This window comes from Palaemon carinicauda, chromosome 42, assembly GCF_036898095.1.
Source record: "Palaemon carinicauda isolate YSFRI2023 chromosome 42, ASM3689809v2, whole genome shotgun sequence".
In the NCBI taxonomy this organism is placed as follows: domain Eukaryota; kingdom Metazoa; phylum Arthropoda; class Malacostraca; order Decapoda; family Palaemonidae; genus Palaemon; species Palaemon carinicauda.
Window position 1 is genome coordinate 43,409,617 of NC_090766.1, and position 12,500 is coordinate 43,422,116.

At 39.7% G+C, this 12,500-nt stretch overlaps 1 protein-coding gene across 1 annotated transcript in view; it reads right to left on the reverse strand.

Moving 5' to 3' along the window:
• LOC137633129 (uncharacterized) overlaps positions 1 to 12,500 on the reverse strand; it is a 476,875-nt gene that overhangs the window by 331,489 nt on the left and 132,886 nt on the right. Inside the window, exon 3 of the mRNA XM_068365289.1 lies at positions 3,394 to 11,421. Within this exon, the coding sequence (XP_068221390.1) occupies positions 3,394 to 11,421 (8,028 nt within the window). The remainder of the gene's footprint in view (positions 1 to 3,393; positions 11,422 to 12,500) is intronic.

A 12,500-nucleotide genomic window follows, 5' to 3' on the forward strand; every position in this document is an offset into this window, starting at 1 on the left:
GGAATTGAAGAATTTGAGAGCTTTCTAAGATGCACGAAAGGATATGTATATAGTCGGAGCTTTGGCGGAAGTATGTTCTCTACTGAAATTTCTTTGGAAGTTAGGTATTAATGGTTGTTTCTTACTCATGATTGAATGTCAATAATAATCATAAAAACCACAACAACAGCAATGACTCTAATAATAATAATAATAATAATAATAATAATAATAATAATAATAATAATAATTATTATTATCATTATTATTATTATTGTTATCTTCATTATTATTATTCAATATCTGCAATTTGACCCTTCATCGTGAAAATAAACAAAGTATTACTTGTAATACATTTAGACTTTATTTCTTATACAAGATATCATCAAAAGAAAACTGAATAAAACTAGCAACCGCCAACATCAATTCTCTACGCCAGAAATTGATTAAAGTATTTTCAACAATTTTGAAAAAATACTGAAAATCCGAATGAGAAAACTACTGACTTCACATTGTCAATAATTGTTCATCAATGTCACAACTTACTTTATTGTTTGTTAAATGTAACTTCCCTTGATGATATCATATCATCAATTAATGTTTGAAGGAGATATCCCGTTTTCTATGTACTTTATACAAAGGCAAAACCTGATGGCGAATTGCTTAGTTTAGGTTACAAACTTCGTATATATATATATATATATATATATATATATATATATATATATATATATATATATATATATATATATATATATATATATATATACACATACATATACATACATATATATATATATATATATATATATATATATATATATATATATATATATATATATATATATATATATATATATATCATATATTTATATATGTAGTGTTTTTTGTGTGTGTGTGTATGTAAGCTATAATGAATAAATTTAAAAACAATTTAATCTAGTATATATATATATATATATATATATATATATATATATATATATATATATATATATATATATATATATATACATATATACTGTTTTTCCCCATTTACAAAAAAGGAATTGAAGGATAAAAAAGAAAAGTCCAGCGTAGATTAACTGTAATGAGTGAATGAATGAATGAATTAAAGTTCTCTGGCATCCTGGATTAACTGTAAAAATAATACGATAAAAATGAAAATAAATAATCAAGAACAAAGATATGATTTAAGAATAGGAAATCACGTTTGTCAAGAGCCATTCGGCTGCGCCGCCTATTCATTCCTATTTTTCACCCTATTTGCTACTTGAGAATATTTTCCCTATTGCCATTCCTTGAGATATGCCAAGCAGGTGTTTTGGTACAAACGGACTGAGAGTGAGACATCCATCTAAGACAGCACTGTTCCACAATTGGCCCATTTGGCATTATTTACCAAGCACCTTCGCTGTATTTCACGGAGTGAAAAATTCGCGATACCCCCAAGACTTCCGGAGTAAATATCGATCCATCGCGAAAAAATGTTTCCGCGATTGAGATGGACGAACCCGCGGTCAGAGATTTTTGGCAACTTTACTGTAAACGTTTTCTGCTATTATCGTACATCGTGGCAGCGTTGTAGAGGTAAGAAAGATTTTTTTTCTCTCTCTCTCTGTATGAGTGTGCGTTCGTGATTCTCCTCAGTTAAAGAATAATAATAATAATAATAATAATAATAATAATAATAATAATAATAATAATAATAATAATTTCTGTTATTTAAATAGATAAAATTAGGAAGAAATGAATCCGATATCAAAAGGGGTCGTACCGCAAACCTTCTGACTGCGAAACTCTCTCTCTCTCTCTCTCTCTCTCTCTCTCTCTCTCTCTCTCTCTCTCTCTCTCTCTCGTGGTATATTCTTGGCATCGCCATATGAAAATAGCCAGCAGACCTGTTGTGAGAGGCATGAAGAACTGGCAGCAGGGCTAATAATGCATCATTTGAAAAGGTTACTGACGCGCACACATAATAGCGTTATCAATAGCGCGTCGCTATTAGACGTTATTAACGAGGGGATAGGGCCATCTGATTGCAACGCTACTTGAACGTAAACGATCCTGTAATTATTAACATTGCATAGAGAATTATGTACGCGAGTGTGTAAGCAAGTACCTTATTTTTGTATTTTTTATTCAGCTCTCATTATTTTTCGTTGGTTTTAGAATTTAGGAAATATTCATCTGTTAAACTCACATGTTTTTTCTTCTTTTTTTTCACTTAAAAATTCTTATCTTAAATCTTTGTAATGCAATGTTATCATTGTTCCTATTTTATAATTCTACCAACTCTCACTAATCCCTTTTCATTATTGTTTCTGTTTTCCTAATTCCCTTTTCACCACATATTTGTGTCCATTCTCAAGTACATCTTACATCTTTAAGTTTATGTATATGATGTTTATAATCTTGTAATGTAAAATTGTTTTTAATCGAATAGAATTAAATAACTAAATAAACAGAATAAATTTCGGGAGAAACAAGACTCAGGAATAAAAAAAAAAATACCCATACAGGGTAGGGTTCAAACCACAGAACTCGTAAAAAAATATATATATGAAAATAAAGATAATTAAGGTTGGGTCTCAAAACATAAAGAAAATAATTGAACAAAATTCCACATGATAAATCAATGTTTATATAAACAGCAATAAAAAAAATCATAACAATAACACCATGCAAAAAAATCTCTATCCACTACAGGTGATCAATGTAGAATAGTCTACCTTGATACACCTTGTCGCCACCCGTAAGGCATTCAAACAAAAATATCTGTCCCTTGGTTTTCTCAAAATCATGCTCATCAATCATATAAAAATAAGTTTTTTAAATAAAACGTTTGTTACGATAGGAGGAAAGAAGGGGCTTCATTGAGACACGATGGTAATAACGAACGAGTCGACACATACTTTCTCAGAAAGCGGGTCACCTTTGGGAGTGACACGTGTGACGACTATCTTGATTAGGGGGGGGGGGAGCTAACTAGAAGCACTCCACCACACCTGGCGAGGTTAGGCGCCACCTAACTACTTCATTAACTACTTCTGTCCAAAGATCTACCGTAATGTTAGCGCACACCTAGGAGGAACGGTCAGAGGACGATGGAAGGTTAGATACGGACGAAGTTAGATCAACTATTAGTATCTACAGCCTTTAACAACCAATTCTACGACGGTCACCTGACCTGACCCCCGGGTCATGTCAATTAGGACATAGGATTTTTTTTATATGTTTTACATATTTTTAGTTGTCAAAACACAAGCAGGGTGGCGGCAGACCCTGTGCATAGGAAAAACAGGGGTGGATATATATGTTTTTTTGGGGGGGAGTGGGTGGGGGACAACTATGGGGATGAGGTCTTTCCTGGCGGGGATTCTTAAATGCATCTGCTTCACTACGGTCACTCACCCTCAGGACTCACGAACAACTCGAGGTCCTCCTTGATTCTTTTGGCCACCTCCCCACCCCCCTCGATGGTGGGTGTCTGTGGTTCCGAGGTTCCTATAGGGCTCCTCAAACTGGCGTCCAGTCTTTTGGTAATATCCTCCGCCTTCTCCTTATCAGCCTCCGTCTTCGCGGAGGTAGCATCCTCCTCCTCATCGTCTGTGTCGCCGAAATGCAGGTCCTTCTCCTTCTTACGATCCTTCACCCGTTGTAGGAATTCCTGAACGACCAATTCCCGCTGCGTGGGCGGCGTTGTTTCCCTTACGCGTTCGCGTTTCGGTCGGCTCACTTTGATAATCTTTTTCTCTTTGCGATCTAATCTCGTCTCCATCGCTTTCCAATACTCCTTAATCAGCATCTGTCGATACTTCTCATTCTCGCTGACGGGAGGGTCAATCAGTTTCTTCGGTTCTCCACACGGAATCGGTTTGAAATAACTCAGGAATCTTTCCTCCGCTTCCAACATCGCTCGTGTCGGCGGAATGCGGAGTTTTCCCGTATCTTTTTCTTCTTCCTTTTCTTCTTTCTTCGCGTGCTTAGCCTTCGGTGCGCCTTTGAAGTATGACATGTAACGTTTCTCAGCCTCGATTTGGTATTCATCTGGTTCTGCGTTGATCTCGTAGGCACTCTGAGGTCTCGTTCGTCGAACAGGACCGGGGTTGAAATATGACAAGTACCTCTTCTCAGCCTCCAACTGGTCGGCATCGGGTACAGGCGGAGATTCGACTCGAGATGTCGGACGAGCACGTTTCAAAACAGGCGTGAAATACGACAGGTATCGTTGTTCGGCCGCTAATTGCTCCGCATCGGGTTCAGGTGTCTGTTGTTTCTCGACAGGTGGAGGACGTGGTGGACCAGGCTGGAAATATTTTAAGTAACGCCTCTCAGCTTCCAGTTGCTCGGCGTCTGGTTCTGGAGTGCGTTCGGTATAAGAAGAAGATCGGGCTCTCACTGGACCAGCGTTGAAATAAGACATATATCTCCTTTCCGCTTCCAACTGTGCAGGGTCCGGTTCGGGCGTTTTCTCTTCCCCAGGCCGTGACCTTGGCCTTGGAGGCCCTTGCTGAAAATAGGATTCGTATCGACGCTGAGCCGCCAATTGATACTCGTCGGGTTCCGGGGACTTTCCCTCCTCATCTTCATTGGAGGAGCAACCCCTCGGAGGACCGAGGAAATAATTATTGTAACGTCTTTGGGCTTCTAATTGTTGCAAAGATAATCCTCTCTCCTCCTGAATATTGACTGGAGGCTGACGACGACCGTAAGGAGGATCCTGAAAATACGAGAGGTACCGACGTTCGGCCGACACCTGCTCTGGGTCACGCTCATCAATGGGGGTACGGGGCCTTGGGGGTGGGGGAGGGGAGGATGACTCTCTCGCCTCTTCCCTTTGCTTACCTGTATCTGATACGGGACTTTTCACAATATTCTCCTGATCAACACCCTCGTCGACACCTTGAGGAGACACTTCGCTCTCGTGACAGCCATTCACATCACCTGATCCACTCACCTGAGGCGATGGTTTGAGCTCCATGGTGGATGGCAACTGACTTAATAATTTATTTGTCCGATCAAGTCGAGCGAAAAACAGCCACTCGGCTAACCCTTGCGCCTGCAACCTTTGCGATGAAAAAGGACCGATATGGCTGATCGGACGAGAACTTGGGGCCGAGCGACTTGAAGAGGGCGAACGGCCGCCCTTTCTCCTCGAAACTTGATGATTGACAGGTAATTGATCAGGTGACTTCAGTTGGTTAACGTAGTCGTCCGTAGAAGAGTGAGGGTCGAGTTGGTGGTCGTTTGAGAACACAGGAGGCGTGTACTGAAGGCACCAGGTGACAGGCCTCCTTTGCTGTTTGGCGCAGTACGACAGTTCTTGTTCTGTCTTAGAGCCAGACTGGGCATGGGGTTCCTGGCACAGGTACAGAGACTCTGCCGTGGCGGTGCCACGCACAGCACTGACAGTGCCTGGCGCCGGTAACCTGGCATTAGGGGGGTATTTATGGGGTGGGGGAGGCGGTGGAGGGGGAGGTGGAGGAGGTTGGTGGGAAGGTGATGGTTGTGATGTTGGGAGGGCCTCTGGCAAACTAGATATGGCACAATTATCTTGTAGGGAAGCGTTATGGGAGGCCAAGTTAGGTGTTATTTCATAAGGTATTGCATCATGTTGGGAACAAAGCGTTTCCTTATCAATATCATTAACATTGTTTTCATTTAACTGATGATGATGATGATGCTGACGTATTTCTCTTATCAGAGAGGCATCTGCTTCACTAATACTACGGTCACTTGGCAAAGGCAAATCATAATCTCGATAGTTAGGCTTATCTTTGGACCTATCCTTTTCTTCATCTGTAAAATTGTGAGTTATTGGAGGGCTAAGAGGCAAGGGTTCGTCAAAAGCCGATTCAGGAGGGGGAGGGGGAATGGGTGGGGGTTCAGGTGAGGTTTCTGACATTGTTGTTGATGTTATTTCAGTTGAAGCCTCTGGAATGGTTAGTGCCACACTTGTCTTACCGTTGCAACTTGGAGACTTCTCTGCCAGACCCGGTATTTCAAGAAATTCTGCAAAATTATCCACTGGCTGACCAAAAGGAATCCACGTGCTTCGTAGTGTCTTCGGGTTACCGACGGCTGCTCTAATCATTTCTGTTAGTTCTGGGAGTTCTGGGTCGTTGATCAATGGCTGGTTGGACTGCCCTGAAGAAACCTTGGTAGTTTTCTTACTTCCATTATCACTATTCATTAATATTTCGGAATCAGTTGCATAGCCCCTATCATCATTTGAAGGAGCCTTACCTTTTGATTTGCCAGTTCCATGTCTGTGCTTTCCATTGGCACGTCTTGATCCTGGATCACTTTGGTATCCGTCATCAGCACCATCACTTGCTAATCTTCTCATTACAGGTTTAGGTACAGGGGGTTTCCCTCTTGGAATTCTGTGAACTGGGGCAAAGGAAGGATAAACATTTGCTCGGACTTTGGATGTAGTAACATTTTCTTCTGCTTTACCAGCTTTGACAGCATCTTTGCTTTTGTCTTGTTTATCTTCAGGGTATTTTTCTTTCTGTGTACCACAAGGGGTTCCTGAAGCTAACACCTCTTCTTGAGATTTCTTGTCATCTGCTTCCTTTATTACCCTGGCAGGTGGAAAGGGCATCTCCTCAGGGATGGTTGCCAGGTCATCTGTGGATACTGATGATGATGATCGCCTATCTAACCTTCCATTCCTCTCTGATTTGTATGTATTAACAAAAGAAAGAGACTGATTTTGTTTAACTGGGTTAAGAGAAAAGTCAGGCAGGCTAATAGGCTGAACAGGGGAGCCTGCAGGCGGTAGAGGGATTTGCGAAGCATCAGGCTTAGTGGATAGATTAACAGCTAAGGATTCGCTAGGCTTCAAAGGATTATTAGTAGGATTAGAAGCCAACCTACCGTTGTCCCATGAGATATCATTATCCCATCGAGGAGTAGTTTCTGTGATTTTCTTCAGTTTAGGGGTAGAAACTTCAGCTTCCGCCAACACTGTCTTCAATTCATCCACGACTCGTAAGGGCATTTTCTCCTGGAATTGTCGCGGAGGTGCTTCGGGAGCTTCTTTTTGTCTCTGCTGTTGCATAACTGATTGTTGTTGTAACTCTTGAATAAGAACTTTTTGCTGTTTGTGCAGCTCTTGAAGATGAGGATCCCTCGGTGGAGGCATTGGTCGTACAACTTCTACTGAAGGTACAGGTTGTACCACATCTGCTGATGATCCAAATAGCCATTTACTACAATCATATTTGATAGCAGGATTTTCATCCATCTCTGATTCTGTTTCAAGATCAGTTTCATACTCAGTGTCAGTTTGAGATGAAGCTTCATACATGCGAACATTCCTAGCTGGATCTGTTTGTATCGCAATGGTATTACTCGTCTTTGCTTCTTTCACCGATGAAGAACGAACAGGAACTTCTGGTTCCGTTTGAGTTACAATTTCTTTTGTTTCTTTCAAATTCGTCTTTTCTTCAGTACCTTTTACTTTCTCTTCTCTAGGCGTTGCTGATCGAGGTCTTTCAAGAGATTTCAGCAACTTTGATGGCTTCACACCATCTTCAACCTCTCCTGAAAAGTTGAACATTTCTGCAGTCAAAGCTGCAAGCTCATCAATGCTATTTATCTTGTTTTTCTCAAATTCAGGGCTCTTGCGAGCTTCCTGCAGAGAAGTCAACTCGTTAGCTTTGCTTGCTGAACCAGAATTGTGTGGCAAATGCACTTCAACCTTCACATCTCTTACAACCGGGACCACATAATCATCACTTGCAACTTTTGATTCTAAATCAGCAAGTATTTGCTTTTGTTCCTGCTCTATCATCTCTTTGAAAGGATTAACATTATCGTACAATGATTGGAAGTTTTCTCCTTCTTGTGTCGGAAATGTGGGAGTAGTACTCTTCACACTGTCTGCTAGTGTCGGGCCACTTGGAGTATGTGAAGTTATTTGGTCTTCTTGTGAGGATTCTTGAATAACAGGTAAACTCTTAGGAGGGGAAACTGTCATTGTCGACACATCAGATATTGGTGGTGGGGCAACTGACTCTGATGATGCAACATGTGTTATAAGCAAAGAAGCCTCTAATGTCTCATTACCACTGGTGTTATCCATAGGAGGAGACATTTCAATTTCCTGATTAAGAGGAGATACAGAGATTTCATGGGTAACCTGACAGGCGGGACCATCTGCATTAGCAACTTTCTTTACATGATTTTCTTGAGAGGTTTCTCCATCACACACTGCTGAATCTGTTGCAGTTTCATTTACTACTTCATTAGCAGCTGTTGCACTCAAATGTGCTACAGGTATCTCAATTTTCTCCTCTGTGACCTGACTCCGTTCAACAATAATGACAGTATTAGGTACAACTTTTGGCAATTCTAAAACTTCTTCATATGGAGGAAGAGGTGGAGGAGATTCTTCCTTTGCTGAAGTTTGAATTTTCAACTCTTTACACGATTCAGGCTTAGCTACATCAACTAAATTATCTAATTTTGTTTCAACCTTTGTTTTTTCAGTTTCCTTTTCTTCACATATTTTTACTGAGTAATCTGGTTGGGTTTGGTTTAAATCTTTAGGTTCATTTGCTTTGAATTCGGACACCATTGATGATTCAATATCTTTTGGCAATAATGTCATATCTTCATCTCCTTTCAGTTCATCTGTCTTTTTTGGTTCATCTGTTTTTATCGATTCACCCGACTTTGGTTCAGTGGTCGTTAATGATTCAACTGTTTTTGTTTCATTTATTTTTACTGATTCACTGGAAGTGGTTGATGCTGTGTTATCGGAACATTCTGCAGCAAGCTCTTCAACTGGTAATGGGATAAGTTTTTTCTTTCTTCTTGGAGGTTTTGCTCTTTCTGGGAGTCTTGGTAATAGGTTTTCATTTCTACTATTTATATCTTCAACAGTAGTAGGCAAGGTTATTATAATGTCACTTTGAAACTCTTGTATCGTCTCCTCCATTTCTCTAACTAAAACTGTTTCTTGTTCTTGTGCTTCGCAGGTGACTAATTGGGGCCCTGAAATTCTGTGTGTTTCTTTAATTATTTCTTTTAAGATTAGAGGCTTGTTAGGATCACTTTTCGAACCTGAGTTATTTGATCCTTTTATCTGCGGATCATTATCGAGATCAAAGCGAACTTCTTTCTTCAATTCTTGAGAAGAGCTAAGGGATCGATTACTTCCTTTGAGGTTTGATTGACTTTCCCCGTGAGAAACTTTTTTACTGGAGGAACTACTGGACACAGCAATATCCTTTCTGGAGCCTTCCATATCTTCACTCTCACTTTCAGATGTCGTTATTAAATCTGATTTCCTATTTCTCCTTTCTTTATATTTTTTCCTCAAGTATTTTGGAGAACCTTTCTTCAAGAAGTCGGCAATATTAAAACCTTTTTTAGAATCCTCTCCTTTCGACACATCTGGTGTGTGTGGTCTACTAGGAGGTTTGCTAGATTTGGAATCTGGGGTGTCAGGCCTTAAAGACTGTGGAGTTTGTGATCTACTAATTTGCGGGGTTTCTGGTCGACTTGATTCGTCTTTGGTTGAATCACTTGAAAACTTAGCATCTTCTTTTGGCGTTGTAGGTCTTTCACTGGATGTACCATCTTTAGTTTTGAGTTTCTTTCTTATTTTGATCATCTCAAGGATTCTCTCTTTGACTTTTTCAAATTTTCCAGTTGCGGAAGAAGGCCTAGGGACTTCATCTGCAGTATCTACCTCTTCAACATGTGATGCAGGCTCTGGTTTTTCAACAATCTCTAAATCAGGTATTTCAACCTCCTCTTCAGGTACATCGACACCTTCAACATCAACTCTGATATCAAGCAAGAGCTGACGTAAGAAGGCTTCGTCTATGTCATCAGGAATATGAGTGCTCTCTAGTGTATCTAAAAAGTCATTAATATCACTTTCCTGATAACTTCTACGTAGCCTTTCCAGTTCTTTGAAAACTCTTTCATCATTGTACGATTCTCTCGATATATATGGCTGGAGTTCCTTATTCTTGGACCACCACCTTCGCTTGATATCAATTTTTGGTGGCTGAGTGCTTGCTGATGGGGGTAGAGGAGGTTTATCTTCCGATATGATATCGGGAATTTGTTCACTAGATTTACCCTCTCCGTTTACATTTGTAGAAGTGTCTGCTGAATAATTTTGACATCGTACCGAGTCAGTTTGTCCTTTCTGTTCTTCGGGGCTCTGAAAAATGGGACCTGGAGGTGACTTTGAAAGACTAGAATCTACATTACTATTTCCCTCAGCAAAGCACTCAACATCATTTTTGGTTTCAGAAGTTTTCTTTTCCGTAAAATATATCTTTAGCTTATCTTCGGAAGGAGTTAGAGTTGTTTTATCTTCCTCCGAATGCTGTCTCTTTAGCAGGAGATTTTGAGCTGCTTGTTCAATGCTTTCTAGCTCATCAATGGCATCTTTGATGCTCGTTTGTCTTTTCCGTTCCAGCTGTGGCGTTCCTTTTGGTGTAACATTAGGGTCTGTAGAAGTTTGTGTCTTTACAGGGGATGATTTCACCTCGTCTTGACCTTCGTCTAAACAAGAGAGACGAGAGTTAACTGAAGAAAGCTCAGACATGTCTTTTGCCATTGTATCATCAGAGTTTGCTGTTGTTGTTGAGGCTACAGTGGCAGTGGAAGCCATAGACATTCTCCATCCTTCTGACGATCGAGGGGAGGATGGAAGAGATCCTGAAACATCTCCCCCCGTCGGATCTCCTCCTGATGCACTTGAATAGTATTGACCCATTTTGGAATCCAGCTTCTTTCTTGGTGGTGAACCTAAGGAGTCTTCTTCCTCCTCTTCACTCTCTACAATCGTTGGATACTCACTAGATCTTTTCACTGCAACGTTTGGGGACTTTGGGATAATAATATGCAGTTCTTCCTCTTCTTCTTCTTGTTCTTCTCCCGAGTCTTCCTCTTCGCCTTCTTCTTCCTCGTAGCCCTCTTGTTCTATCAATAAATGTTTTACCTCTAATTGGGGGTACTGCCTTTCAGCTTTTTCTAATTCTTCTTCAAAGTTCACGAAAAACGAGTCTTCGTTTTCCAAAGTGGAGGGATTCTGTTCGGTTCGACTTCGCTTGAGTGTGTCGCTGTCACAGTTTTCGTTCGGGAATTCTATCACAGCACCTGTGTCCTGGTCGTACTCCACATAAGGTCCACAAGGCTCAGTAAGTGACTCCCCTTCATACTGTGCCAAATCAAAAACTAAAGTATCCGTTGACGTGTCTGTCTGTGAACTTTGTTCCCCCTCGTCACTTTCGTTTGAGAATGTACAGTGACCCGAGGTTACAATGAGAGACTGTATCTGCTTATAAGGATTGTACTGATGTTCAGTGTCGTTTCCGACAAGTTGCTGATCTTCTTCAAATGTCCGTAGGATTTCTGGGTCCGCTCCGTATGTTTCTAAGATGATGACTGTAGTGTCTGAATCGTCTGAAGTTACAGGAACGGGTGAAGGAATCAGTTGACTACCTAACAGAGCACTATTGTGTTAGTCTTATATTAAAACTTAGAAGACTTAAAACAAGCGTGAGAGACAGTCTGACTGCATAGACTTGAGCCTAAGCAAGTCTTGAGAGTTTTGAAATTAGTTGTAAAAATAAAAGAGCAATGCAGAAACACGAAATAGTTTATACAATAAGTATTTTATTGCAAGATGCTTTCCTATGACCCTGAAAAAGAGTAATTTCATTTTTAATGGAATGTTTTCATCAGAAAATCACAAAAAGGGAAATATGAAAATTATTTAAGGAAAGGGGGTACGATCGGTTAATGGCAGTCCAGTACCCTCCATGCTAAAGGTATATAACCAAAAATCAACCCAACTCTATGACTTCATATCATACCATTATGACTAAAGGAGGCTCATGCGGTTACTCATATTCATATGATTCCACGTTGTTATATTTATGCCATAGAAGCTTAAAATGGTCGTATGTTGTTCTTATATACGGGTGCAAAATAAAGCTATACAGTAGATGTATTTTACACGCAATGAATGCGTAAACGGAATATACATCATATACTCCGTAAGGAAAAGCTGTATTAGGCATATATTAATATAAGTCAAGTCACTTGACGTCTCATCTTCAAGTGATTTTGTAAGTGTCCAGCTTTACATCATATTACGGGTTGCACACAAATACACGTAGAGAATGTGTACCGTGATTGCAGTATTATTTTCAAATGAAAAAAAACATTGTGAGAAAAATATGTATGGAATACTTTAAATGTTTTAAAAAATGGATTTCTTTGTTTGATAAGACTTCTTGTGTTTATTGAATAGCCTCAACCAGAGGTGTTGTGATGCTATTTTTCCAGATAGAATGTCCATTTGGAGAGTTAAAAACCTGGAAGGTAATTCCAAAAGTATATAAAATATTTAGAAATATACTAGAAATAAACAAGAAATTTACTTACATTTTGCATGAAAAACACACATACACACACACATATATATATATATATATATATATATATATATATATATATATATATATATATATATATAT